Below are 26,849 nucleotides of genomic sequence, written 5' to 3' on the forward strand. Positions count from 1 at the left end.
TTTCCTTCTTCCCTGTTTCTCACCCTGATCACACTTGGTTTATTGATGGCAGTTCCACCAGGCCTAATCACCACACACCAGCAAAGGCAGGCTATGCTATAGCACAAGCCACTAGCCCGCCTGTTAGAACCTCTCATTTCCTTTCCATCGTGGAAATCTATCCTCAAGGAAATAACTTCTCAGTGTTCCATCTGCTATTCTACTACTCCTCAGGGATTATTCAGGCCCCTTCCCTTCCCTACACATCAAGCTCAGGGATTTGCCCCCGCCCAGGACTGGCAAATTTGCTATTCTACTACTTCCCAGGGATTATTCAGGCCCCCTCCCTTCCCTACACATCAAGCTCAGGGATTTGCCTCCGCCCAGGACTGGCAAATTAGCTTTACTCAACATGCCCCGAGTCAGGAAACTAAAATACCTCTTGGTCTAGGTAGACACTTTCACTGGATAGGTAGAGGCCTTTCCCACAGGGTCTAAGAAGGCCACCATGGTCATTTCTTCCCTTCTGTCAGACATAATTCCTCGGTTTGGCCTTCCCACCTCTATACAGTCCGATAACAAACCAGCCTTTATCAGTCAAATCAGCCAAGCAGTTTTTCAGTCTCTTAGTATTCAGTGAAACCTTTATATCCCTTACAGTCCTCAGTCTTCAGGAAAGGTAGAACAGACTAATGGTCTTTTAAAAACACACCTTACCAAGCTCAGCCACCAACTTAAAAAGGACTGGACAATACTTTTACCACTTTCCCTTCTCAGAATTCAGGCCTGTTCTTGGAATGCTACAAGGTACAGCCCATTTGAGCTCCTGTATAGACGCTCCTTTTTATTAGGGCCCAGTCTCATTCCAGACACCAGACCAACCTGGACTGTACCCCAAAAAACTTGCCATCCCTACTATCTTCTGTCTAGTCATACTCCTATTCACCATTCTCAACTACTCATACACGCCCTGCTCTTGTTTACACTGCCAGTTTACACTGTTTCTCCAAGCCATCACAGCTGATATCTCCTGGTGCTATCCCCAAACCACCACTCTTAACTCTTAAAGTAAATAAACAATCTTTGCTGGCAAGGCTATGCTGAACCTCCTTCCAATAATTCTAAATGACAAATGTTTCTTCTAACAACCCCACAATATCACCCCTTACCACAAAATCTTCCTTCAGCTTAATCTCTCCCACTCTAGGTTCCCATGCTCACCCCTAATCCGGCTTGAAGCAGACCTGAGAAACATCGCCCATTATCTCTCCATACCACCCCCAAAAAATTTTCACCATCCCAACACTTTACCACTATTTCATTTTATTTTTCTTATTAATATAAGAAGACAGGAATGTCAGGCCTCTGAGCCTAAGCTAAGCCATCATATCCCCTGTGACCTGCACGTACACATCCGGATGGCCAGTTCCTGCCTTAACTGATGATATTCCACCACAAAAGAAGTGAAAATGACCTGTTCCTGCCTTCACTGATGACATTATCTTGTGAAATTCCTTCTGGCTCATCCTAGCTCAAAAGCTCCCCTACTGAGCACCTTGTGACCCCCACTCCTGCCCGCCAGAGAACAACACCCCTTTTTCCTTTACCTACCCAAATCTTATAAAACGGCCCCACTCCTATCTCCCTTCGCTGACTCTCTTTTCCGACTCAGCCCACCTGCACCCAGGTGAAATAAACAGCCTTGTTGCTCACACAAAGCCTGTTTGGTGGTCTCTTCACACAGACGTGCATGAAAAATACCATAGCATCCTAACACTACCACTTTTCATAGAGAAAAAAGTAAAGCTTCCCAATTTTTAAATAAAGCCAGCACTGTACTAATTTGATCTAAGAAAAGCAGAGAGAAAATTGGGCAATTATGAGAGTTAACACTAACAGGGCACTAGGGAACTCTGTCCCATGACTCCCTGTATCTGTAGATGCCCCAAGTGTAGTACGTTTAGCCTCCTCCTGGTAGTAGCCTGATGAGCCAGCAGCTCTCTGTTTCTGAGTTTATTGGTTCAGGATTCAAAATGTAAACATAAAAAACTTCAAAAGTCCCAGAGATCTTGGTTAGGTGGGATCACAGTGCAATGTGTCCCAGGTCATCTCAAATACTCCTCTTTCTGATTTTTTCTGTTCCAGCTGATGAACGTAACTGCCACTGCTCCAGCCTCCCCTACTGATCTGGCCTTAACTTGGCTTTACAGTCCTTTATTCATCTCATGGATTTCTTATCTACAATCTTAGTCTCTCCATCCCTCCCTTAACCCCCTTAAATATATTTTTAATCTTGGTTTATCAACCTGACTTCTGCTTCCAGCTGTTTGCCATTTGTATTCATTATTCTTGATCCTGTACCCTCATTTCAGTTAATGTCATCACAAAGATTGTCAGGAAGAATCTGAGCTCTTCCCCTCAAATTAAGGACATCTGCTTTGCCTTCTCCTCTGTTACCAGGGTAGTGGTAAGCGGAGTCACTTGAGACAAACAGTCGCAGGTGGGCATGTCCTATGTTTGGAATACTCTGTCCATCATGTTCCAGCCAGCTCTTACCTGTTGGCTGACACAGTAGATGAAGAGGCAGTGGAGGTAAGTAAAGAGACCTTATCACCCTCGGATGACAGAGGGAAGGATTGCCCCAAGTTTCTGGAAGAACCCCATTGATATCTCAAGGATCTACAGAGTTTTATGAGGCCATAGATAGGATGAAGGATGAGGAACCCTTTTAGGGAAAGAGAAAAACCAAAAATAGAGCAAGAGATGGTGCAAGGTGCTTGAGTAGAGACCAAAAAATATGACAGAAGGTAAAAAGCTAGGCTGCTTTGGACCCTTTTTTGAGGATTTGGGGAGTTTTCTGATGTTAAGCAGTTGGTGCCCTAGATCAAAGAACCTCCATAGAAATAGCCTGATTAAGGCAGTATATACCAACACAAATGATCAAAAAGATGCTGCTCTTCCCTAAAATAACTTACTGTCCCTTTGAAAACCTCAATGAAAGGACTTGCTTGCTGAAGGCAGGGTCTGCATGCTAGGAAAACATGGCATTGTCTGCCACTGTGTAGCCCTTCTCTTTTTTTTTTTTTTTTTTTTTTTGAGACGGAGTCTCGCTCTGTCGCCCAGGCTGGAGTGCAGTGGCGCGATCTCGGCTCACTGCAAGCTCCGCCTCCCGGGTTCACGCCATTCTCCTGCCTCAGCCTCCCGAGTAGCTGGGACTACAGGCGCCCGCTACCACGCCCGGCTAATTTTTTGTATTTTCAGTAGAGACGGGGTTTCACCGTGTTAGCCAGGATGGTCTCGATCTCCTGACCTCGTGATCCGCCCGCCTCGGCCTCCCAAAGTGCTGGGATTACAGGCGTGAGCCACCGCGCCCGGCCAGCCCTTCTCTTGATGAGACAAACAATCAATTGAATCATAAGAGGATCTCTTACCCTTCTGGACATGGCTATTAGAATGTGCCCTGTCAGAGGGTGCCTTATCAAGTGGTGAAGTAGGGGAGAAAATAACTTGGATTGTAGCCTCAGATCCCTCAGAAAAGTTGTAAAACCCTGAGATGTTCTTCAGTCAGTGTAGGGTTCAGGGATAGATACATATACAATAGTTCTCAGATGTTGCTATCCACTTCAGAATACAAACAGTGCTTTAGTAAAGCTATCAATTTGAAGATAACTTTTTATTCAGGTATAGACTCTAAATATAAATCAGGACAAAGAAACACATCTAGATCTGTAAGATATTAATGACAAAGAATTCAAAAAATGAAAAGATAGCTGATTTTTAAAAAGAACACCTGTCTGAGAGCATTGATACCCTGGTTTTCATACCATATCTTCCTCCAAGACATAGTGTAAACTTTTTCAATCACTTTGGTCTTTTGAACTTTAGCTTATTTATCTGAATCAAAGGGAGGGGTTGGACTAAGCAAAATTTTCTTAATCCTCACTGAGCATCAAAACACCTGAGAAGGCTTCAGTTTTAGCTTTTAAATAGTTACCTAAATTGTATCCTAGAAATTTAAATTTGACAGGTCTGAGGTAGGGATTATTATTTTTATCTTTATTTATTTATTTATTTTAGATGGAGTCTTGCTCTATTGCCCAGGCTGGAGTGCAATGGCAGGATCTCGGCTCACTGCAACCTCCAACTCCCAGGCTCAAGTGATTCTCCGGCCTCAGCCTACCAAGTAGCTGGGATTACAGGCACATGCCACCACGCCCGGCTAATTTTTGTATTTTTAATACAGACGGGGTTTTGTCATGTTGGTCAGGCTGGTCTTGAACTACTGACCTCAGGTAGATCCGCCTGCCTCGGTCTCCCAAAGTGCTGGGATTACAGGCATGAGCCACTGTGCCCAGCCGGGATCAGGATTTTAAATAAGCATCTCACTTGATTATGATAAACTGGTCTACAGACCAATGCTTGAGACCTCTGGGCCAGGTGATCTTTCAGGTTCTATCTAGTTCTTAAATTTCGTTGTTCTTCTGTAAAACACACATATAAAAGATAGTAAAGGCAAGTGAGACTAAATACGTTAAACTAAGAATACTGAGGGATTAAATATAAATGTGGTCCTAGAAAGTTACTTTCTATCTATATTGACTGATGGTACAGTCTCTGGAAACCATTGCTGTGGGTTTGAATTCTGTCTCAAATATTTATGAGCTCTGGGTCCTTGTACAATTTACTTAAACATCCTTAGACTCAGTTTTTCTTATATAAGGGTAAGAATAACAATCTCTGCATCCTAGTGTTGTTTAAGGATTAAAGGAAACAATCTTCATAAAGTACTTAGTAGAGTACCTGTCATATATGTGGCTAACATGTAATATGCGTTAGCTACAGGATGATGATGGTGCCAATGACAAAAACTCAAATGCAGGGAGAAATGCAGGACTTCGTATTTTCTTTTTCAAAAGAAATAATGAAAAAATAAAGAGGCATGAGTCCTTCATATGCCCTTCACTCTAAAATGAATGAGGATGTGTCAAAATTAAGAATTTTGTGTGGGTTTTTTGGCTACCTCCCAAAAGAATGTAAAATTTAGCTGACCTCAGTCTACTCACATAGACAGCCTACTGCAAAAATGAAACTAACATGAGGCTATAGACTAGTCTAAGGCATGGTCATGCCAAGGAAGAATATGCCCTGACCTTATTGGAAGGGGACTCTATGTGTAAAAGATTAAATAGTGGTAAAGAGAGGAGAAAGGGGGAAAATGAGACTCTGATGAAGAGAGAAAAGAAGCAGGATCAGAATGAAGATAAAGTCAGGATTAGGAATATAATGAACTTAAAGGGAGATTTGGGAGTCAGCCCACACAGTTGTAGATGAAATCTAGCATTCTAACTGTCTTCCCTCAGCTCCAGATGCTGCAGAGTCATGGAAAACCAATCCAGCATTTCTGAATTTTTCCTCCGAGGAATATCAGCGTCTCCAGAGCAACAGCAGTCCCTCTTCGGAATTTTCCTGTGTATGTATCTTGTCACCTTGACTGGGAACCTGCTCATCATCCTGGCCATTGGCTCTGACCTGCACCTCCACACCCCCATGTACTTTTTCTTGGCCAACCTGTCTTTTGTTGACATGGGTTTAACGTCCTCCACAGTTACCAAGATGCTGGTGAATATACAGACTCGGCATCACACCATCTCCTATACGGGTTGCCTCACGCAAATGTATTTCTTTCTGATGTTTGGTGATCTAGACAGCTTCTTCCTGGCTGCCATGGCGTATGACCGCTATGTGGCCATTTGCCGCCCCCTCTGCTACTCCACAGTCATGAGGCCCCAAGTCTGTGCCCTAATGCTTGCATTGTGCTGGGTCCTCACCAATATCATTGCCCTGACTCACACGTTCCTCATGGCTCGGTTGTCCTTCTGTGTGACTGGGGAAATTGCTCACTTTTTCTGTGACATCACTCCTGTCCTGAAGCTGTCATGTTCTGACACCCACATCAACGAGATGATGGTTTTTGTCTTGGGAGGCACCGTACTCATCGTCCCCTTTTTATGCATTGTCACCTCCTACATCCACATTGTGCCAGCTATCCTGAGGGTCCGAACCCGTGGTGGGGTGGGCAAGGCCTTTTCCACCTGCAGTTCCCACCTCTGCGTTGTTTGTGTGTTCTATGGGACGCTCTTCAGTGCCTACCTGTGTCCTCCCTCCATTGCCTCTGAAGAGAAGGACATTGCAGCAGCTGCAATGTACACCATAGTGACTCCCATGTTGAACCCCTTTATCTATAGCCTAAGGAACAAGGACATGAAGGGGGCCCTAAAGAGGCTCTTCAGTCACAGGAGTATTGTTTCCTCTTAGATGTGATGACAGCAACATTTAATGAAAAGACATAGGCTTGGAGTCAGACAAACGGGCTTCATTTTGGGGTCTACCACACACTAGCCATAAGATTGTAGTCCGGTTACTTAGCCTCTCTGAGCCTTGGTTTTCTCATTTATAAAATGGAGATAACAGTTTCTATCTAATAACGTAACTTGGAGGATTAACTGAAATAAACTACGAAATGCATCCAGTATAGTAGTGAATAATAGTAGGTGTTCAATAAGGGATAGCTATTATTATTTATTACTATTATTATTCTTCATTCCTCCCCCAACTCAGAAGTCAAAAAATCTTTTCTCTGAGATATATTTGTTCAATAAATATTTACTATCTATGGTGTGTTGGAAGTTATTGTAAGTGCTAGGGTTATGACACTGAGCAAGACAAAGTCCCTGCCTTCATGACGCTTTCATTCTAGGTTATTAATTTGTCGATCATTAAAATTTTGGGGGCACTTGTTTTGTTTGTGGCATTAAGTGGGGAGTAAGACAAAAGAAATAAAGATGGAGGCTGCATTCCACGTGCTGCAGAATAGCTAAAGAGATCCCCATCAAAAGGTTCAAATTCAATGTTTAGGTTTCCATGCGGGTTGCCCACCCCATGGTTGGCTAATGTTTCACTAGGAAGGGGGTTAAAGCTCCTTGTGCTCCCTCTGCCCCATGCTCGTCAGAAACGTGCAATGCCACCATCCTTTTAGTGACTATTAGATGAGAGGAACATGGAAATCCTCTCTGCTTATTTGACTGCAGGTTTGCGTCCACATCTAAAAGGGGCACCAGCAGCTTAAATTAGTTGCAGAGATGGAAAAAATGATGTTTGAAGGTAAATGGCATTCTATCTGTCTCCAAGAATCTTAGAAATATTAAAAATATTATTTTAAATATAAGGGCTATATAGTTTCGATTTCTTACATCTGGTATCACCAGGTGTCCACTGGCTACCTAAACTCCTTCCTCATTAAAGTTTGTTTCTCAGACCTAACCTATTCTAAAATGTTTTATGATTGCTGCACTTTTTCAATGAATACTTATGGAGCATCTTTCATGGAATCAAACTGTTCCAGGCTTCAGCTATTAGTAAGTACAAATGTGAATCATTTAGATGCCACATCTTAGTACGCGAGGATTCCATTTATTTCATGACCTGGAACTGGAAGTCTGTTCTTCTCTCTAGAACTCCTTTCCAGATGTTCCCTCAGAGAGTCCTTGAATGGGATGAGCAGGGCATCGTCATGTAACCAGAGCTGGAGATGGTTGCAAACTTGGAGTTCTCCTGCCCTCATCTCCTTAGTCTACAACTCTCCTTCCATTCTGTTGACATCTATCGCTCCACTGACCAAAGACCACTGACAGTCTCCTCCAAGCCATTGACCTCTAGCTTTCTTCTATCATTTGAACTGGCAATGGACTATCCTCCACTTCTCATGATCAGCTCTTTCAGAAGAGGGTCTCCTAGGAGAGCTCTAAGGCCCCTGATGACACAGCTAGTGGACATGAGGAAGGCTGAGGTGTGAGATCACCAGATACAGCCTCACACTATATCGGAAACCTATGTCCACCCTGATACCCTAAATCTGCTGCTCAGATTCACCCAATCAACTTTACCTTCTTTACTCATGGTGGTTTCTCTATGTCGCCTTCTGGTTTCATTCACCATTCTGATCCTCAGGGACCCTCAATCCACTCACTGATAGTGTGGTAAATTTATGAATCCTGTTTGGGTATGGTTTAAGTTCTTTCTCACAGGCCCCAAGCAAACTAGAAGATGTGACTGGGTGTCCACTTCAGTTTACTTAATATAATTCTGTGGCCGTTAGGAGTTAGGTCAGCACTCAGCATACAAAGATTCATCAACGGACACTGTTGCCTATCACTGTTCAATAGTCTAACATTCCTCGATTCCAGCCAGCCAAGAGTTACCAATGTATTCAAAGTTCCAAACTCATTCCTCCTTTGATATACAGTCATACATTACTTAACTATGTGGATATGTTCTGAGAAATGTTTCACTGGGCAATTTTGTCATTGTGCAAACATCATAAAGTACACTTACACAAACCTAGATGGGATGGCCTACTATACAGCTAAGCTATATGGTATAACTAATGCTCCTAGGCTACAAACCTGTACAGCTTGTTAATGTACTAAATGCTGTAGGTAACTGTAACACTATGGTAAGTATTTCTGTGATAGGATTTATTCAGTTCCATTATGAGCTTGAAACCACTGTGGCATATGGAGTCTGTTGTTGACCAAAACATCATTATGAGGCACATGACTATCTTATTACACCCATCCCCAAAACCTAAGCTCAAATTTCTATTCCTTTAAGGTCATCTATGTCAAAGAGAATTAATGTGATGTTAGCATTAAAATAATTCCCACTGACATACAGGTTACTTATAAATCTTTGCACCTTGGTAGGGTAATGAGCAGGGCGTGCTTTGAATCAGAGGTGGGGTAATGGAGAGAGGTAGCATGATAGAAAGCTTCCCGGTGCCCCTTGCCTATTTGGGGGTTTTGCTTTCTTCTTGCTCAGAACCCATTTTTAAGAAGCAAATGGTCTTCAGATTGTTTCCTCACTTCCTTAAGACTGTTAAACCTAATCAAAATTATTTAAGGTGCCTAGTCTTCCATTTTGTTCTTAAATATCAGTCCACAGAACCATAAATCAAGAGCAATCCTTCATTCTATCACCTACTTCCCATCAATTACCAATACCGTCTAGTCTACCTTCAAGAGTATTCTCTTCTCTATCATATGCCATTGTCTTCATCCAGGCACACATTATCTGTTACCTGAATGTACAATGACCTTCTAATTAAGCATCTTGATTCAAGGCACTCCGATCCATTGCCAAACCATCTCACACGTTGGTTACCCGAGTAATCTTTAGAAAACACAAACATAACCTTCCCTGAGATTAATCCCAATTCCACCCCACCCCAGCCAATGGTGCCTGTCACTTGCAAGGCAATGTCTAAACCTCTTAACAGGACAATCTACCCCCCTCACAATATAGTCTTTGTCTCCCTGTCTAGACTCACCTCTTGATGCTTCCTTGACTCATACACACCTATGTATAGCAACATCATTTTTCTTACATTTCCCTGAACATACCATGCAAATTCAGTGCCCTGGCCCACTCTGTCCACTTTACCTAGACTCATTTGTTCCATTATGTATCAATCCTGAGCATCCTTCAACCCCCAACTGAAGAATTACTTCCCCTGTAAAGCTTTTGCTGATATCCAGGCAGCATTAACTATACGCCCTTGTGTTACTACCATGTAAGTATTTCATCGTCTCTAAGCCTCAATTTTCCCAGCTGTAAAATATAGATAGTAACAGTGTATATATGTAGAATTATTATGAGGATTAAATGAGATAATACAGGTACAGCTTTTAATACAATGCCTGACACATAGTAGCCATGCAAAATAAGCACAACTATTCGTGGTGTTATTACGTTAAGGCACTTTTTGTACTCTTGCATATTTCTTAGTTTACCTGTTGCTACACTATCAGAATATGAGCTTCTTTTGCCTGGAGGCTTTCTCTTCATCCAGATCTGTTTGACCAAGAATAGGCACACTGCCTGGCACAGACAGGTAACTTGCTGAATGGCTACTGAGGGGCACAATCTATAAAATAAAGAATGTTTTACTATTTTTAGTATTAATTCCAACATTTGTCCTTAATTACAAACAAATTAAATTCTATGTATATGTGAGTTACACACACACACACACACACATGCACACAGTTCTTGGATTCAAATAATATAACCATCACAACATTAATGGGTTTATTTTTTCCTTCAAAAGCTAAGTGAACTTAATTCTTTAGCAAATTCCCCTTCCACTTTCCATCTGTGACAAAATAGAATAATTTTTGTTTACTCTTAAAATTTCCATGTCAGAATTGTGTGTTACATATGTGCTAAAATCAAGTGCTGGAGTTCCTGGTTCTAGGATGTTTTGATTCCTCCCCTCTGAGGAAGATTGTTCTATTGTCACACTGTGAAAGAATTAGTGTTAACTTTTGAGAAGGAAGTACACTGGTCACTTGAAACGTCCATAATTGCCAATTTTCAGAACTATTTGTTAACTTGTGAAAAAAATCACACATTCATGGATTTCAAAAATGCAGCAAGCTTTGTTCTAAACTCAATGAGGTGCTTCACTGGAAAAGGTCATGAATCCTAGCCCTGGCATGGCTAGAGGGAAATGCACTCATATAAAGTGCACACTTCCAATGTGATTGATGTTCAGTTCTATTTGCATATTCAAATCAATACGGTGCACCCCAGTGTGCTTTGGGCTGTCCAAAACCAAGACAAACTGATCTGGGAGATGAGGTGGACTGGTAAGACAGATAGTGATGAAACACTTCCCAACAGACAAGTGAGCTTGCCATTTCTTGAGGAAAAGTCATTCAGAGAAGTGTCACCAGCCTGTGGCTAAAAACATAAATGACAATATTGGTCTCTCTGGAGGATGGGCCTGACAAGACTAGGCAGATCTTCAGGGATCTGAACAACAGAACTGGGGTGCTGGCAGGGAAACTGAGTCAGGCACTTAGTTCTACAGATCACATCACTATAGCAGAGATGAGAGTGTACAGCAGGTCATGATTGTGCTGAGGCTATCAAGGCATGCTTTACCTAGACCAACAATAAACCAACAATAAAGATTCTATCCCTGTTCAGGTTTTGGCTCTGGAAAAGGTCGGGGCTAAGCCTGTAAACAAAGTGACCCTGTGCTTGCAGCAAGGAGTGGGGGTGGCACTCTTTCTTGTTCTACAAAGGAATCTGGGATGCCAAAAGGCAGCTACATGAGCCCCCGATGAAGGATCACTCTTTGAGTCAATATCAAACAAGTGAAGAGTAAGGTCTTTTTCTGATCTGCCTTTCCTTACCTACCCACACATGAACTCACTTGTTCATTGCCCTTTAGTTATTTGGTTCTAGCTGAAGCCAGAACAGATATGTTGCTGTGTCCTAGGGCAGTTTATTGCTTTTGAATTGGGAATATAACCAACATGACAAGCTGCCCATGGTCACCATAATTCAGGAGTGTCTGCACAAGTCCTGCTTCAAAACTCATCTCTGATGGAGAAGGTAGAGAAAATCCACATTCATTATTCTTGGTCAGCTGTAGTGTTAAGCCCAATTTATTACTGCATTTACTTCAAATAAAATATGTTAGGTGTTGCAGAACTTTTTTCACCTATACAGAAGAAGAAATTGAGGTTCAAAGGAATTGGGTGAATTGTCTGAGGCCACGCAGCCACCACCCTGGTATATAGAGATTACAAATGAGATGTAGCTTTCCAAATATTCTTCTCTTGCAGCTACACGTTGCTGCTTCTCAGAAGCATTTGTAGTTCTGTTTATCTTTAAGTAGAGGAATGAAAAAAGAGACCTATATGCCCTTCACTGGATGGCGGAGACCATAGAAGATAGAAGAAAAAGATAAAAGATGACTTGGGCATATAATACAAACTAGGGGCCATTAAGCTGAGTAGAAATGCTTTTCAATAAGAAAGACAACGAAGACACTGAATGAGAAAGGGATCAAATTTAGTGACGGCAACAGAAGGCTCCTGACTGTGAAGACTTTTTTGTTCTTCTCATTCATTACCTGGAGTGAGTCTGCGGCGTGATTGAAACTCACATGTGTAGTCAGAAAGCTTCATAAACATGGGTCTGAAAGTGAACTGTTGAATGAAAGTTATTGTAGTCTAGAAGAGGAACCTCAAGTTCTGAAGTGGAACAGCTGAACTTATGACAGTGAATAGCTTTTTGGATCTGTAAAGGGTACTATATAGTTTCTTCTCCTTACCCACCACCATCAGCAACAACAATAAAAAATGTGAGAAGAGAACTGAATGGGAAGAAAGAAAGGGAAATGCCTTTACAAGTACCCAATCCTTCAACTTTTCTATGGCAAGGGAATCCTGTTAGTCAACATATTTAAACAATTCCTAAGAACAAATAAATTTCCAGGAAATAAAATGAAGGATTTAAGTTCTGTTAACTATGTAATTTCTGAATCTAATAGGCAAGATAAATAAACAATTATGTAAATTCAGAATTCACAATTTGCACTAAAGAGGAAAAGGGAGAATAACTGTAACAGAATGCAATTCAAGTCATCAGAGAGTTACTGAGCACTTATCCCTTGCTGGGATCAGAAGTAAGGATCTATGATCTGGAAATAGGTCAATACATATGTCTGTTATAAAGAAGAGTAAATGTCATTGAGATAAGACTGTTGCCCTGTTGAAGAGTCTCTCCAGGGCTCCCTTTATGTCCCTGTTCCTTAGGCTATAAATGAAGGGATTCAGCAATGGGGTGATCACCGTGTACATCACAGAGGCAATTACGTCCTTGTCACTGGAGGCACTGGATGAGGGGAGAAAATACAGTCCAATAATTGTGCCATAATACAGAGACACCACAGAGAGGTGAGAGCCACAGGTGGACAAAGCTTTGAAGATGCCCTTAGTAGATGGAGCCTTCAGGATGGTGACCCCAATGTGGCCATAAGAGATCAAGATGCATATTAGTGGTAGAGTAATGACTGCCTGTCCCACTGTGAAAATGACCAGCTCATTGAGGGAGATGTCTGAGCATGAGAGCTTGAGTAGGGCAACAAGATCACAGAAGAAATGGGGGATGGTGTTGTCAGCACAAAAGGACAGCTGGGCCAGGAGGAGAGTGTGAGACAGGGCATTGGTACAGGAGAGGATCCAGGACACAGCGACTAGTAAGTTACACAGTCCCTCTTTCATGATAGTGGTGTAGCGGAGGGGGTGACAGATGGCCACATACCGATCGTATGCCATTGAAGTGAGAAGGAAATTGTCTAGATCAGTGAAAAATATGAAAAAATACATCTGAGTTACACACCCTGCATAAAGAATGGATTGATCCTGAGTTTGCATGCTTAATAACATCTTTGGGACAGTGACAGATGAAAGGGAGATGTCAGTGAGAGCCAAGTGGATGAGGAAGAAGAACATGGGGGTGTGAAGGTGAGAGTCCAGCCGGATGAGCAGGACGATGAGCAGGTTCCCCAGCACCGTGATCAGGTACATGCCCAGGAACAGGGTGAAGAACACAGCCTGCTGCTCTGGCCAGATGGGGAGGCCCAGGAGGAGGAACTCAGACACACTGCTCTGATTCTCCCTCTTCATGCTGACAGTCTTCTCTCTGCTGGGAATAGAGGGACACTGAAAAAGGCAGAAACAAACAAATGTTGATTTACAGCAGCAGATAAGAATAAGATCCTTGCTACTGATGAATATGCCAATGTCTGTCTACATTGCTATGTCCCTACAAAAAATCATTTCAAGTAGATGGTTTTATCACTCAAAATGGGATAATTCACCAAGAGAGTAGAGGGTTTGAAATAGAAGAGAAGACCAGCCATGTCTAGTCAGTAAAGAGAAAGCTTCACACCGTATTAGCAGATGGATCGTAAGATAACGTCTTTCCAATTTCCATTGTTTATGTACTTTTAAAAACAATCATCAGGCTAGTCATGAGCCTTCATGTTGTAACATATTGAACTTTTTAAAATTTGACTTCAAAATCTATTAGTAAGCAACATATAGGGATGAAATTTCCATAACACATATCCAAAAGAAATTGGATCAAAGATAAACAGCCAAAGTTTTCATTATGTATAAAGTTGATGAGAAAAAAAAACTTGTCTATTGATTACAATATCACTGCCATAAAAAAAGTAAATCTTACACAAAATATTTAAAGGTGAGAGCTTCAGGAGGTAATTAGGTCATGAGGGTAGAACCCCATGAATGGGATTATTGCCCTTATAAGAAGAAACACAAGAGTGTCTCTGGCATTGCCATGTGAGGACTCAGCAGGAAGGCAGCCATCTGCTAACCAGAAAGTGGACCCGCACCAGCAACCAAATCTGCTGGTACCTTGATCTGGGGCTTCCCAGGCTCCAGAACTGTAACAAATAAATGTCTGCTGTTTAAAGTCACCCAGCTATAGCAGCCCAACCGACTAAGACACTCAGTAAACTAAATAATACAGTAAACACCATACCTAGTGGAGACATTTTAAAGCATTTCCATTAAAATCAGGAATGAGAAAAATATGCCAGCTTCCTCCACAGCCACTATCTACCCATTAAAATATTCTAAAGCCATGGCATATATGTGCCACATTTTCTTTATCCAGTCTATCATTGATGGACATTTGAGTTGATTCCATGTCTTTGCTATTGGGAATAGTGCTGCAATGAACATACATAAAAAGGAATGAGACCATGTCCTATGCAGGGACATGGATGGAGCTGGAAGCCATTATCCTCAGCAAACTAATGCAGGAACAGAAAACCAAACACCACATGTTCTCACTTATAAGTGGGAGCTGAACAACGAGAACACAGGGAGGAGAACAATACACACTGGGACCTGTCTAGGGAGCTTGAGGGGGTGAGAGCATCAGGAAAAAGAGCTAACGAATGCCAGGCTTAATACCTAGGTGATGGGGTTGACAGGTGCAGCAAACCACCATGGCACACGTTTACCTGTGTAACGAACCTGCACATCCTGCACATGTACCCTGGAACATAAAAAAAAAAAAAAACACCTCAAAAAGATATTCTAAACCTAAGTTACAAAATCCTGCAAGGCCAGTAGGAATGAGTTTATAATGCCACTGTGTCTTAATTGAAAAGTTCCCTTTAAGTCAAAAAGCAATGCCAAATGCCTAATATATATACCAACATATACTAAGTAAATAGAAAATGTGAGGATTTCATTATAACAGTTCTTAATTGGGAGAAAAATTCAGAAGAGCTTTATACAGGTTAAGGATAGGCTTAAAATTCTTTGCTTCTTTAAGCTGGTGAGTTGAGCATACTCCTGTTTCATATGGGAATACCATCCTTCCTTTGAAACTTACCAAAAGGCAGCCAACATAACAGAGTTCCGAATGGACCCATAGAGAAAAGGGGCAAGAATGCCTGGCCCAGGTTCCCCGTCTGCACCTGCTCACTCCAGCATTTTAAGGCTCCCTGGGGCTGTGACCTTAAGGATAGAGCCTAGTGTCTGAGGGTAGTATGTTGTACTGACAAAAGCATTGCAATTAGCCCTAGATTCAAGTCCTGGCAACATCACTTCATATCTTCATATTTGTGAGTTCTGGGGAAGTGATCCAGTTGGCCTGAGCTTCAGTTTTCTCATCTCTAATCTGGAGATGAGACTATGAGCCTAAGTCATGAGAATATTGTGAATGTTAATAAGAAAACATTTGTGAAGAATGACTGCATACAATCTGAACCAATTTATATTAGTTTCTCACCTGCCATTTCCTGAGTCTCCTTTATTTCTCCCTCCTGATTGCCCACTCCTTTCAACAGGCAGATACTGGCAGAGTTCAGGCGCCACAAGGCCACTACATCATGAGATCATGACCTGATGCAGGCAAAGGCCAGAAACAGCAATAATGAAGTTGGGCAGAAAGGCAGCATCCAACCACACCCTAGAGAATGATGGCTCAGGTATCTCACTATTCTGGACTTCTCCCTCTCCTTCTCCATTCTCTTCTGGTTTCTCTCATGCTATATCAATTAGATGACTCCTTCTTGACCTTGTAAATCTATTTAATCCATGGGATTTAGGATTTTGATAAAGTCCCCTGAATCCAATTCAGCCATGCCTATTTCTATCTGCATAAATTCTATGTAAAGACCATGTATGGACTCCACTCCACCACATTCAGCCTCTTGATCACTAAAACCTCAAATACTGCTTGCTGATAACTGATATTTCCTTTACAGTGAGGTTGTGTATTATAGTAGAAGACAAAGCACAGGTTTTGAAGTCAGACAGAAGGGATTCAAATCAAAGTTGTATGTCTTTGGGCAAGGTAGTGCACATCTTAGGAGCCTCAGCTTTTCCTCTCTAGAATTGTGAACATAATCCCTGAATTATAGTAAAAATTAAATAAGGTAAGGTCTATAAAAACACCTCATCCATAGAAGGTGTCGTATATGAGATGACATTGTTTCCATTAAAATAAAGTGCAAAGACCTCTAGGGAACAAACTCAGTGTCTTATATTCAGTGCAAACCAGGCAAAAATTACTGGGGTAGTAGATGTTGCCTGGGCTCAAAGTTTGCTGCCTCTGATGAAGGTTTAAGAATACACTACAGATTACAGGCAGGAAATTATCAAGCAGATTGTAATAAGAAGACGCAGTATGGATGCTACACAAAAGAAGAAAGGACCCAAAGCTCTCTAGCTAAACATGTCCTTCAAATATACTTTCAGAAAGTAGCTGTGCTGTCTAAAGGGAAGGAAATGATCAGGGACTTTGGAAAGAAATATTAGAGAGGGCTCTCTAACACGTATGCAGTAAATAAGCCCACATTCTAATATCTAGAACATGAATGATGAGACCCCTAGCTTGGATTTTGAGGATATGCCCACCAATTTATGTAGCCAGCTGGCCCTATCCCTCATCTCCCCACAACGTGGGGTTAAAGATATGAGAGTCATTGGCCGGTGGTGATTGTTGCATCCCTGTCTTTAGGAACTGGGAATAAAAAATGACTCCAGAAGAGCACAGAGAAATGCTGAGCACCCGTGTATACACACACACACACACACACACACACACACGGAATAAAAAATGACTCCAGAAGAGCACAGACAAATGCTGAGCACCCGTATACACACACACACACACACACACACACACACACACACACACACACACAACCTGCTCCTGGAGAAGGATACCCAGTCCTGATCTGAACTTTATGCTCAAGTCATTCCTGGGAGTATGGACTGGTTTCTCAGCTTCCTTCTAGGAGACCAAGGGACCAGAGTTAGCCTCCGAATTCTGTGGTCCTAAACCTCACTGACATCGGAGAAAGAAGTCATGAACCTGGAGCTTACTCTTCTCAATTTACAGGCTTCAGAAATGGAGAGGTAACAAGTCTATTCTACCCACCAGGGAGAGGACACAAGGGGACAGGGCACAAAGCTCAAGGTTAGAGACTTGCGTTAAATAAACATGCATTAATTGCTCAGTTTTCCTCCTACTCTCCCCAGGAGAGATGCCCTCGGGCAGTGGTCTCTAAGCTTCGATGTTCATCAAAATCACCTGGGGAGCTTGTTAAAGATCAGGTCCCAGCTCCACCTGTGGAGATATTCATTCATGAGATCTGGGGCCAGAAAATTCTGAGGCAAGTGGCTCTAAGGGCAGACTGCAAGGAATCTCTGTCCTTAGGAAGAGTGTCAGGCCCTGTGAATTTAAGTCCAAAAAGAGATGGGGAAAGACCTCCCCTGCCAGATTCTGGTTTCCCCTGGTTAGGTGTTAGGTTGAGATGTCTATAGAGATTTTTCTCTCAAATGAAAATTCTTTTTTGGTTTGCTGCTTATAAAACTAACTCCTCTTTATGATGGAAATACAAATAATATAAACATGAAAACAAAGGAGAAAGTCAAAGTATCTCACCCTTTCATGATTCATTTTTTATCCTTCTAAGAGGGCATTTTCACTATCCACAATAGCAAAGACATGGAATCAACTTAGGTGTTTATCAATGGTGCACTGGATAAAGAAAATGTAGTACACCATGGAATACTACGAAGCCATCAAAAAGAATGAAATCATGTCCTTTGCAGCAACATGGATGTAACTGGAGGCCATTATCCTAAGCAAATTAACACAGAAACAGAAAACCAAATACTGCATGTTCTCACTTACAAGTGGGAGCTAAACATTAGGTACACGTGGACATAAAGATGGGAGCAATAGACACTGAAGACTACTAGAGAAAGGTTGAAAAACCAACTATTGGGTACTACGCTCACTATCTGGGTGATGATATATCATTTGTAACCCAAACCTCAGCATCATGCAATATACCCATGTAACAAACCTGGACATGCACCCCACGAATGTCAAACAAAAGTTGAAATTAAAAAATAATAATAAAATGAAAAATAAAATGACTTATTCATAAACATGTCTGTGTACATAATGGGATTTATTTTATAGTACTTTATAGCTTTCATTTTCTGTGATAATTTACTGTCACCATGTTTGCATTTCTATGTCTATGCACATCTATACATACATATCTACTTAAGATGTTTTATTTTATTCACTATGAAATTTTATTAAAGACTATGAAATGCCTTAAAATCATCTCTTTTGTGAGCTGTCGGATCAAGGCTACTTTAATATCTTCAAAAGCATCATTTTTAATGTGCTGCATTGTCTTAATTCCTTAGTGTCTGCGGCTTGCCCTTTTGAAAAGAGGAGAAACAACTGTGAAAATGCTCGTGAATCATAAGTGGGAGTTGAATGATGAGAGCACATGGACCCAGGGAGGGGAACATCACACACCAGGGCCTGTCGGGGGGTGGGGAGCAAGGGGAGGGACAGCATTAGGACAAATACCTAATACATGCGGGGCTTAAAACCAAATGACCGGTTGATACATGCAGCAAACCACCATGGTACATGTATACCTATGTAACAAACCTGCACATTCAGCACATGTATCCCAGAACTTAAAGTAAAATAATAAAAAAAATGCTTGTGAAAATACATGAACAATGGAAGTTCAGGTTGAACTCTGTGGAAACACAGGCAACAACGCCGGATTGTTTTCACCCACCCAATGCCTAGGTGAAAGGTTATGGAATGAAATTAGCTGAATAACAGGGAAGTTGCTACTGCAATATTCCACACATAGATCAAATATCAAACTCCTTCAAAATGCACAAGTATTTCTATCCTCGCATCTCAGACTCCAGTTTAAGCCATCACCAATGCCATCCCAGTTACTGCTTACATGGTAATTAGCCTTATCTTTATGTATAAAATTGAGTAAACATATAGCATTTTGCATACAGCCAATGTAACAAAAAGAGCGGAGATAAAGACTGGGGTAAAAAAAAACAATAACATGGATTGGATCCACAACAAATGCTATTTTATGGGATATGTCAAAAAACATGGCAAACTAAGTGAGCCATTTATAAATGAATGACACCATTTAACATAAAATTGTTCAATATTCTGCCAAGAACTTGTGTTCCTTTGTGGGGTTATAGTTTTTCTGAAATCATCTAGTGTTTTCTAACCAACATACAATTTAATGTGCATCATGTGTGAAATGATTGTTTCAGTTAGTTCAGAAATATGAAAATATGTTGTTAGAGTTATTATAGATCACGTGAACCTGCCCCAATCGTTCAAGGAAAATCAGAGCATTTTGAGTGACATTAGAAAAGTTACATGGCACACTGAAATTCCACGAGGCTTAATGGAAACAAGAAGTCACAGATGGACACTGGATGTAGTTTTTTTCCAAACTTTGGCTTCATTTTCATTACATATATAGGTTGGCGTGATGATACAAACCATGATATGGAGTAGCTGGGTATTTCTATATTATATACAAATGAGATAATTTAGAGACTGGGGAGAGGAATTTACCACAGCTAGAGTTAATCCAAAAATATCAGCATGAATCACTGATTTCTCTATTACTGAAATAACTTAAGGTGTCTCTTGTTTCATCCCATCTACTACCAGAATTCAGATGAGGTGTTATAAATGTGTGTCCCACAACTTCCAAGATTTAGTAAACATTCTACAGCATTGTTTCATGTGGCAGCTTGTTAGGAATGCAAATTCTTAGACCTCACCCAAAATTCTACTAAATCATAATTTGTAGTGGTAGATCAAAGGAATCTGAGTTTTGACAATCTTTCCAGAAATTCTCATGTACCCTAACATTTGAGAAGTGTTACTTTTCATTCTTCATTTGGAAGACAGGACTATCCTTCATGAAAGACAGTCAGTGCTGAATCTGGAGTGGCACTTTTAGGAAAATGACACTTTCCAAGAGTTAGCACTTGAATTTGGTTATATTTCCAAGGAGACTGGTATGAAGCACTACGTCACTAATGATACCACTCAGTCTACATTAGAGAGAATAGTAAAATAATACAGCTAATTCTTTCAATTCTATGTTGTGTTAAAGCCTGGGATTATAGGCCAAAAATATATATGTCTCCAAACATCTCCTCAAATAAGGGATAAGAAAACTGTATATTATTGCATTATTATGTCCCTTCTCCAAGTTGCAGAAATAAATAATAAAATTTGGCATTCACTGATCAAAAACTATAAAGAATAACATTGTTAATAAGAGAATGGAATTCTGGTCAACAAATATTTACCAATTACATTCAACATGTTAACATTTGTCTTAGGGCTTCAGGACATAAAATGTTTTGAGACATATTAAAATGGAAAATCAAATACATGAGATAAACCAAAATGAGATTCTAATTTTTTAAAAAGTCAGATGTCACCAAGAGAAAAATGTTGCTCTACTGAAGAGTTTCCCAAGGGCCTCTTTCATGTCCCTGTTCCTAAGGCTGTAGATAAAGGGGTTCAACATGGGTGTGACCACCGTGTACATGAGAGCCACAATGATATCCTTGTCAATAGAACTGCTTACAGTCGGGAAAAGTTACTGGCCAAATATTGACCCATAATAGAGAGACACCACAGAGAGATGGGAGCCACATGTGGACAATGCTTTGTGGATCCCCTTGGTTGAAGGGACCCTCAGGATGGTGGCCCCAATGTAGCCATATGATACCAGGATACACATGAATGGCAGGGTAATGACCACCACCCCTACTGTGAACATGACCAGCTCATTGAGGAAGATATCTGAGCAGGACAGCTTGAGCAGGGCAGCAAGGTCACAGAAGACATGGGGGATGGTGTTCGCAGCACAGAAAGACAGCCGGGTCAGGAGAAGGGTGTGAGAGAGGGAGCTGGCACAAGACAGAATCCAAGATACAGCCACTAAGAAGACACAGAGCTCTTCCCTCATGATGACAGTGTAGTGGAGAGGGTGACATATGGCAACATATCGGTCATATGCCATTGATGTAATAAGGAAGCTGTCCAGGTCAGTAAAAAATATAAAAAAATACATCTGAGAAATGCATTCCTCATAGAGGATCGATTTGTACTTAGTCCGCATGTCCATCAGCATCTTAGGGACAGTGACAGATGAAAAGGAGATGTCAGTGAGAGCCAAGTGGCTGAGGAAGAAGTACATGGGGGTGAGAAGGTGAGAGTCCAGCTGGATGAGCAGCATGATGAGCAGGTTCCCCAGCACCGTGGTCAGGTATATGCCCAGGAACAGGGTGAAGAACACAGCCTGCTGCTCTGGCCGGATGGGGAGGCCCAGGAGGAGGAACTCGGACACGCTGCTCTGGTTCTCAAGGCTCATACTCCTTTGCCCTCTGATGGAGATGAAGAATGCTTGAGAATATTAGAGGCTCTGAAATTATCATTTTTAGCAGTCATATTAAAAGATGTACGTTTTAACGTAGACACAGGGAGAGGAACAACACACACTGGGGCCTATCGGGGGTCTGTGGGGAGGAAGAGCATCAGAAAAAATATATAATGCATTCTGGGCTTAACGCCTAGGCGATGGGATGATAGGTACAACAAACCACCATGGCACAGGTTTACCTATGTAACAAACCTGCACATCCTGCACATGTACCCCAGAACTTAAAAATACATACATATATATATATATATATATATAAAATATGCTTTATTTCAGAAAGTGCAAAATTTAACCTGCTTCTCATATTTTTCCTTATATGTTATGTAAGAAAACTAGAAAAAAGCATTGAGGCAAATGTTACTGAGAGTCAGCATTTCTTGGTTCGATAACAAAACATAAATCTTGCACCTGTGTGACTGAGGACTAGGCTGTGGAGAAAGGTGTTTCAGCCAAGTTACTGCTCCCAAAAGTTAATGTGGCGAGTATTCCAAGCCATCAGTCATGGTACAGCAACCATTAGAAGATCTGACTTCACCAGCCATTGTTAAATTTCAGATGAGAGGTGGCCTTTTCAAATAAAAGTATGTAAAGAATAGTATTCCTAATTTAAGTTCTGGGGTACATGTGCAGGACGTGCAGGTTTGTTACACAGGTAAACGTGTGCCATGGTGGTTTGCTGCATCTGGGTTCATCACCTAGGTATTAAGCCCCACATGCATTAGCTGTTTATCCTGATGCTCTTCCTCCCGCACCCCCCGACAGGCCCCAGTGTGTGTTGTTCCCCTCCCTGTGTCCATGCGTTCTCATTAGAACAGTTATCATTATGCATACATTTTTATTTGTTTCAATTATGTAGAGGGTTCCTAAGAAATTAGGGATTGTATCAATTCATTTTCTCTACTTCAGTCTTGGAGATCTTTTTTTAAACTACCTTTCAACATGACTTCCCTGTCTAAAAATTCTCAAAGGATTCCCATTGACCTTTAAGATTAGAGTGTAACAACCTTAATATGGCTTAAAGGCCCTGCAAAACCTGCATCTCTCCTACATTTCCCATTTCCTTCTTGCCCTCCCTTTCCCCTCAGCCTTGCCAACCTCTCTGTTCCAACCTTGTGGGAAGGCACATTTCCATTTAACATCATTTAGACTTCTTCCCCTTGGTGGTTGTGGATTTCTTGTGATTCCCTGGCATGTTGAGAAAGTAAAGACTAGACTGGCTATGAGAAAATATTTTAGGGAAATTTATTTACGTTTTATTGTTTACTGTCAACACAAAGCAGTTTAAGTGACATTATCTTAAATTATATTCAAAGTATGCATTTTCTAGTTCTTTTCCAATCCAGTCTCCCTTTCCTCCCTAGGCAATAACACTCATCCCATAACAAACTGTGAAGGCTATTATCAAAAGATGGCAAAAGAAGTGAGATTTTAAGTGTACTCCAAGTTTTCAGCTCCCTCTTGGGTACTCCTGTCATCTTAAAACACAACACCTGCTAGTCAGCTGTGGTAAGCAGAATAAGAACCCCCAAAGATGTCCACATCCTAATCTCCAGAACCTGTAAATCTGCTGTGGTGCATTCCAAGGCGGGATTAAGGTTGTAGATGGAATTAAGGTTGCTAATCAGCTGACTTTAAAATGGGGAGCGTATCCTGGATTATCTGGGTTGGCCCAATGTGATAATGAGTCCCTTAAATGTGGAAGAAGACATAGAAGAGTCAGAATCAGAGAGGTATTCGAAGATGTTATGTTGTTGGCTCAGAGGATGAAGGAAGGGGCCATGAGATAAGGAATGCAAGTGGGCTCTACAAGCTAGAAAAAAGCAAGAAAACAAGATTATGCTCTAGAACCTCTCGAACAAATGCCAACCTCTTCAGTTTTAACCCAGTGATAGCCATTTTAGACTTCTGACCTCCAGAACTGTGATATAATAACATTTGTGAGGTTTTTCTAAAGCACTAAGCTTGTGGTAATTTGTTAAAGCAGTAATAGAAAACTGATACATCAGCATTGGAAAGACTTCAGGTATATCCAAATATTCTGGTTATCTAGGGACCAGAATGCAACAAAATCCGTGTGTCCTTCCCCAACTTCCATCTTGCATCCAACAAAACAAAGCAATCACTCAGCAGAGCTAATCCTTACCTAACCAGTAGGGAAATAAGGCTGCTATCTCATTGGAAGCATTTGTCACTAATCATAAATGAGACTCTATGCCATCCCTCTCCTACAAATTTCAATATTCCTTTAATAAGGAATATTCCTTTAATAAAATTTCCTTTAATAAGAAAAGGCAGAGAGTTAGAGAGGGCTCTTATCCATCCAATGAGCTTCTGGCCTAGAGCAAAAATTCAGCAGAAGACAAGTCGGTGGCAGGTTTCAAATCTTTCAGTTTTTAAATCTAGCTATATAGACCTCATCCTAACTCCTTAAAGACATCCCCACCCTAACATACATATTGAGGTGAGTAAACACAGTGTTCAAAGTGTGCTAGGCTCAAGCATCTTCCTTTTCCTAATCTTCTTCTCCTCCTCCTCCTCCTCCTCCTTCTCCTCCTTCTTCTTCTTCCCCTTCTCCTTCTTCTCCTTCTCCTTTCTCTCTCTCTCTCTCTCTCTCCTTCTCTCTCTCTCCCCCCCTCACTCTCCCTCCCTCCCTCCCTCTCTGTCCTCTACCCCCACTTTGAAGGCAATGTGAGACTAGAAAGAAAGCCACAGATTTTGGAATAAGATAGGCTTGGTCACCATAAAACTTTGATTGTGGCATTTTTGTCCATAGCAGGTCTCTTAACTCTTGCGAATCTCAGAAAGATGAAGATCTTTAAACAGGATGCAATTATACCCCATAAGGTTACTGTAAGATGAAGTGAGATGACATATTTGAAACCCCTAGTACATTTGCTTGCATAGTGCTCAGCAAATATTGGTTTCCCTCCTGCCACAATTAAAGACAAAATGCAAATCTACCCAGAGAGGAGCCAGAGGAATTTACGTCCTTTTACACGCAGGAGAAAATTATTCATATCAATTCCTTTGCTGGACTCTGGGTGTGGATTCCTTAGACAAAGTTGTGGAATTTAGTATACAAACTGCTGGCAAACCAAGAGCACAAACATAGAACACATATGAGCACAGGGGGAAAATGATCATTCTACTGCTGGAGTTCTCATTCAGACAAGTGAGAAACAGGCACTACTTACCAGGGAGGGAAAACAAAAGGGAAATTCAGGAGAGAGGCTCGTTCTCACATAAGTAGCTTATATTCTGATGCCTAGCAGCTGAATGCCATGCCTTGGTGTAGACTGTATTTGGGGATAAGCTGGATAATTTATAAGGCAGCCAAGTGCCAGTCCCTCAGCAGCCTACCAAGACTCAAAGCCAATGGCAAGAGGATAACTGAGTGTTCAGCAAGATATAAAGAGATGACTTTGTTTACCCTAATCCCAGCCTCCTAAGTATTTTCCCCTTTAATGACCCTTTTTAACTCCATTCTTCTTTTCATCTTCAGGTGCCCTCTGATTGCTTCAAAGGTCATGACTTATCTGACAGTTCTGACACAAGCAAACATCAGGAACTAAACAAGTGACTCCTTTGGAGAGACGTTTGTCCTTATAAGGCACATGCATTCATTCAACAAACAGACCCTTGAAACCTACCACAGATAAGGCACCATATTTGTGTTGTCCTGAGTAAACAGAGAGGAATATGCTTGTCATCAAAGAAAAATTATCCCAAATGTTGGCAGTTGAATAATTTTTATAGCCAATGAGGGACACATTTTGAAAGTGTAGGAGGCCTTCCCAAAATTCCTGATTTAAACACCAAAACAACTTTGGAATGCTTGGATTCTGTGCTGTTCAGATCTGGTTTTCTATGTCAGGATCCAAGTCAGAAAAATATTCCTCCAGTATGTCAGTCTCTCTCTTCATTCATCTTTTTCTCCTTTTGCCCCTTTCTCTCATCCTGTCTATGTCTGCCACTCAATATCTCTCTGTTCCTTCCTTCTCTCTCTTCCTCTCTCTCTGTGTGTCTTTTTACATTCTATCTCTTCTCTCCATGCCAACTGCTGCCTTCTGTTTCTTCCTCGTCTATATGCACTTATAAACTCATCTATTGCTGAGAGGGAAAAAATACCCATTCCATCTCCAGTGCTTACCTTCCCTGCATTTATGATCCAATGTTTGGTGGATAAGTGTTCCTAAGGTTCTCATTATGGGATCTAAAAACCAGCTTCCAAGATCCTAGACATTTCTCAGACACCAAGAATAAAAGCTACAAGTGCAAACTCATTCCTGTTTACAGCCCCAGAGCTGTGAATCAAAGAGCTTAACTAAGGAGAAAACTCTAGGGAGTAGGAGATTGAACTGGTAATCTCCAGTTAAAGATATCCATAAAACATGGATTAATTGTCCAATTTTCCCCTTGATTCCACTGGGAAAGGTATTCTGTGGGAGGATATTTGTCCTGGGAACATTAGAGGGTGAGTACATAAAGAAAATATCTCAAAGTACCCTCAGTCTCTCTTCTGTTCTACCCTCTGTTTTTCTAGCCGTAATCACACTTTGGATAAATCCTAGGGAGGTTAAAAAAAATACTGACTCCAATCATGTTTAAATAGAAATCCATATGACTGCTGGGCTCTGAGAATTTAGGTAGAACCATATCCCACTCCAAGGGATCTTACTGAGTCCTACTCATCAGGTAGCCCAAAGGAAGTGACTTGTGTTTCTTCTCTCCGGTGAACATGAGGAAATACAGAAGGAGAAAGAGGCAGAGATCATCATCTTTTTTGAGGTTTTATTGTTTCATTGACAAACTTAGGTATGGTTATATCAAATAAAAATAGTTTTCAAGGAAGAAATGAAAAAAGGAGAGAAGGAAGAGAAGGGAAAGAAAACTAAATGAACAAAAACAAAAGAAAACAAACTTGCAAATAGAAAAAAAAACAAGTTGACACACAAAATCTAGAAAAAATGACTCAAAATTGAAAAGCTTCAGGTTCTCTGAAATTGATCTTTTGAGGAAAATGGTCATTTATCATGCCAATCGTGATTCTTAGGGGTGAGATATATAGGGATATAGGACAAATAAAGAAGTATTTATAGCTTGAGATAATAATGTTTGAGGATTTATTTTGGCCTCT

At 41.1% G+C, this 26,849-nt stretch overlaps 3 protein-coding genes across 7 annotated transcripts in view; 1 reads left to right on the forward strand and 2 right to left on the reverse strand.

The window, feature by feature from the left end:
* The window catches only part of LOC100969519 (olfactory receptor 1Q1), a 202,155-nt gene that overhangs the window by 134,858 nt on the left and 40,448 nt on the right, over window positions 1-26,849 (reverse strand). For 2 of the 5 annotated variants that reach the window (XR_010109092.1, XM_063594227.1), the window contains exon 6: window positions 9,828-9,961. The exons of 2 other annotated variants lie outside the window; for them this stretch is intronic. The gene's annotated coding sequence lies outside the window, so the exon portion shown is untranslated. Of the gene's footprint in view, window positions 1-9,827; window positions 9,962-14,400; window positions 15,777-26,849 lie in introns of those variants that run through there. One more of the 5 variants, XR_010109091.1, reaches the window with a different exon arrangement.
* LOC100994041 (olfactory receptor 1N1) lies at window positions 3,354-9,735 on the forward strand. The gene has a single exon (XM_063594229.1). The coding sequence runs from the start codon at window positions 5,359-5,361 to the stop codon at window positions 6,292-6,294; it is 936 nt and encodes a 311-aa protein (XP_063450299.1). The 5' UTR covers window positions 3,354-5,358; the 3' UTR covers window positions 6,295-9,735.
* LOC100994379 (olfactory receptor 1J4) lies at window positions 11,477-13,593 on the reverse strand. Its single transcript, XM_014346246.4, has one exon. The coding sequence runs from the start codon at window positions 13,518-13,520 to the stop codon at window positions 12,579-12,581; it is 942 nt and encodes a 313-aa protein (XP_014201732.1). The 5' UTR covers window positions 13,521-13,593; the 3' UTR covers window positions 11,477-12,578.

The sequence above is a fragment of the Pan paniscus genome, chromosome 11 (genome assembly GCF_029289425.2).
Source record: "Pan paniscus chromosome 11, NHGRI_mPanPan1-v2.0_pri, whole genome shotgun sequence".
In the NCBI taxonomy this organism is placed as follows: domain Eukaryota; kingdom Metazoa; phylum Chordata; class Mammalia; order Primates; family Hominidae; genus Pan; species Pan paniscus.

What these genes read in the sequence shown, in the direction of transcription:
- LOC100994041 (XM_063594229.1), top strand. Translation starts at nt 5,359, where the DNA reads ATGGAAAACCAATCCAGCATTTCTGAATTTTTCCTCCGAGGAATATCA.
- LOC100994379 (XM_014346246.4), bottom strand. Translation starts at nt 13,520, where the DNA reads ATGAAGAGGGAGAATCAGAGCAGTGTGTCTGAGTTCCTCCTCCTGGGC.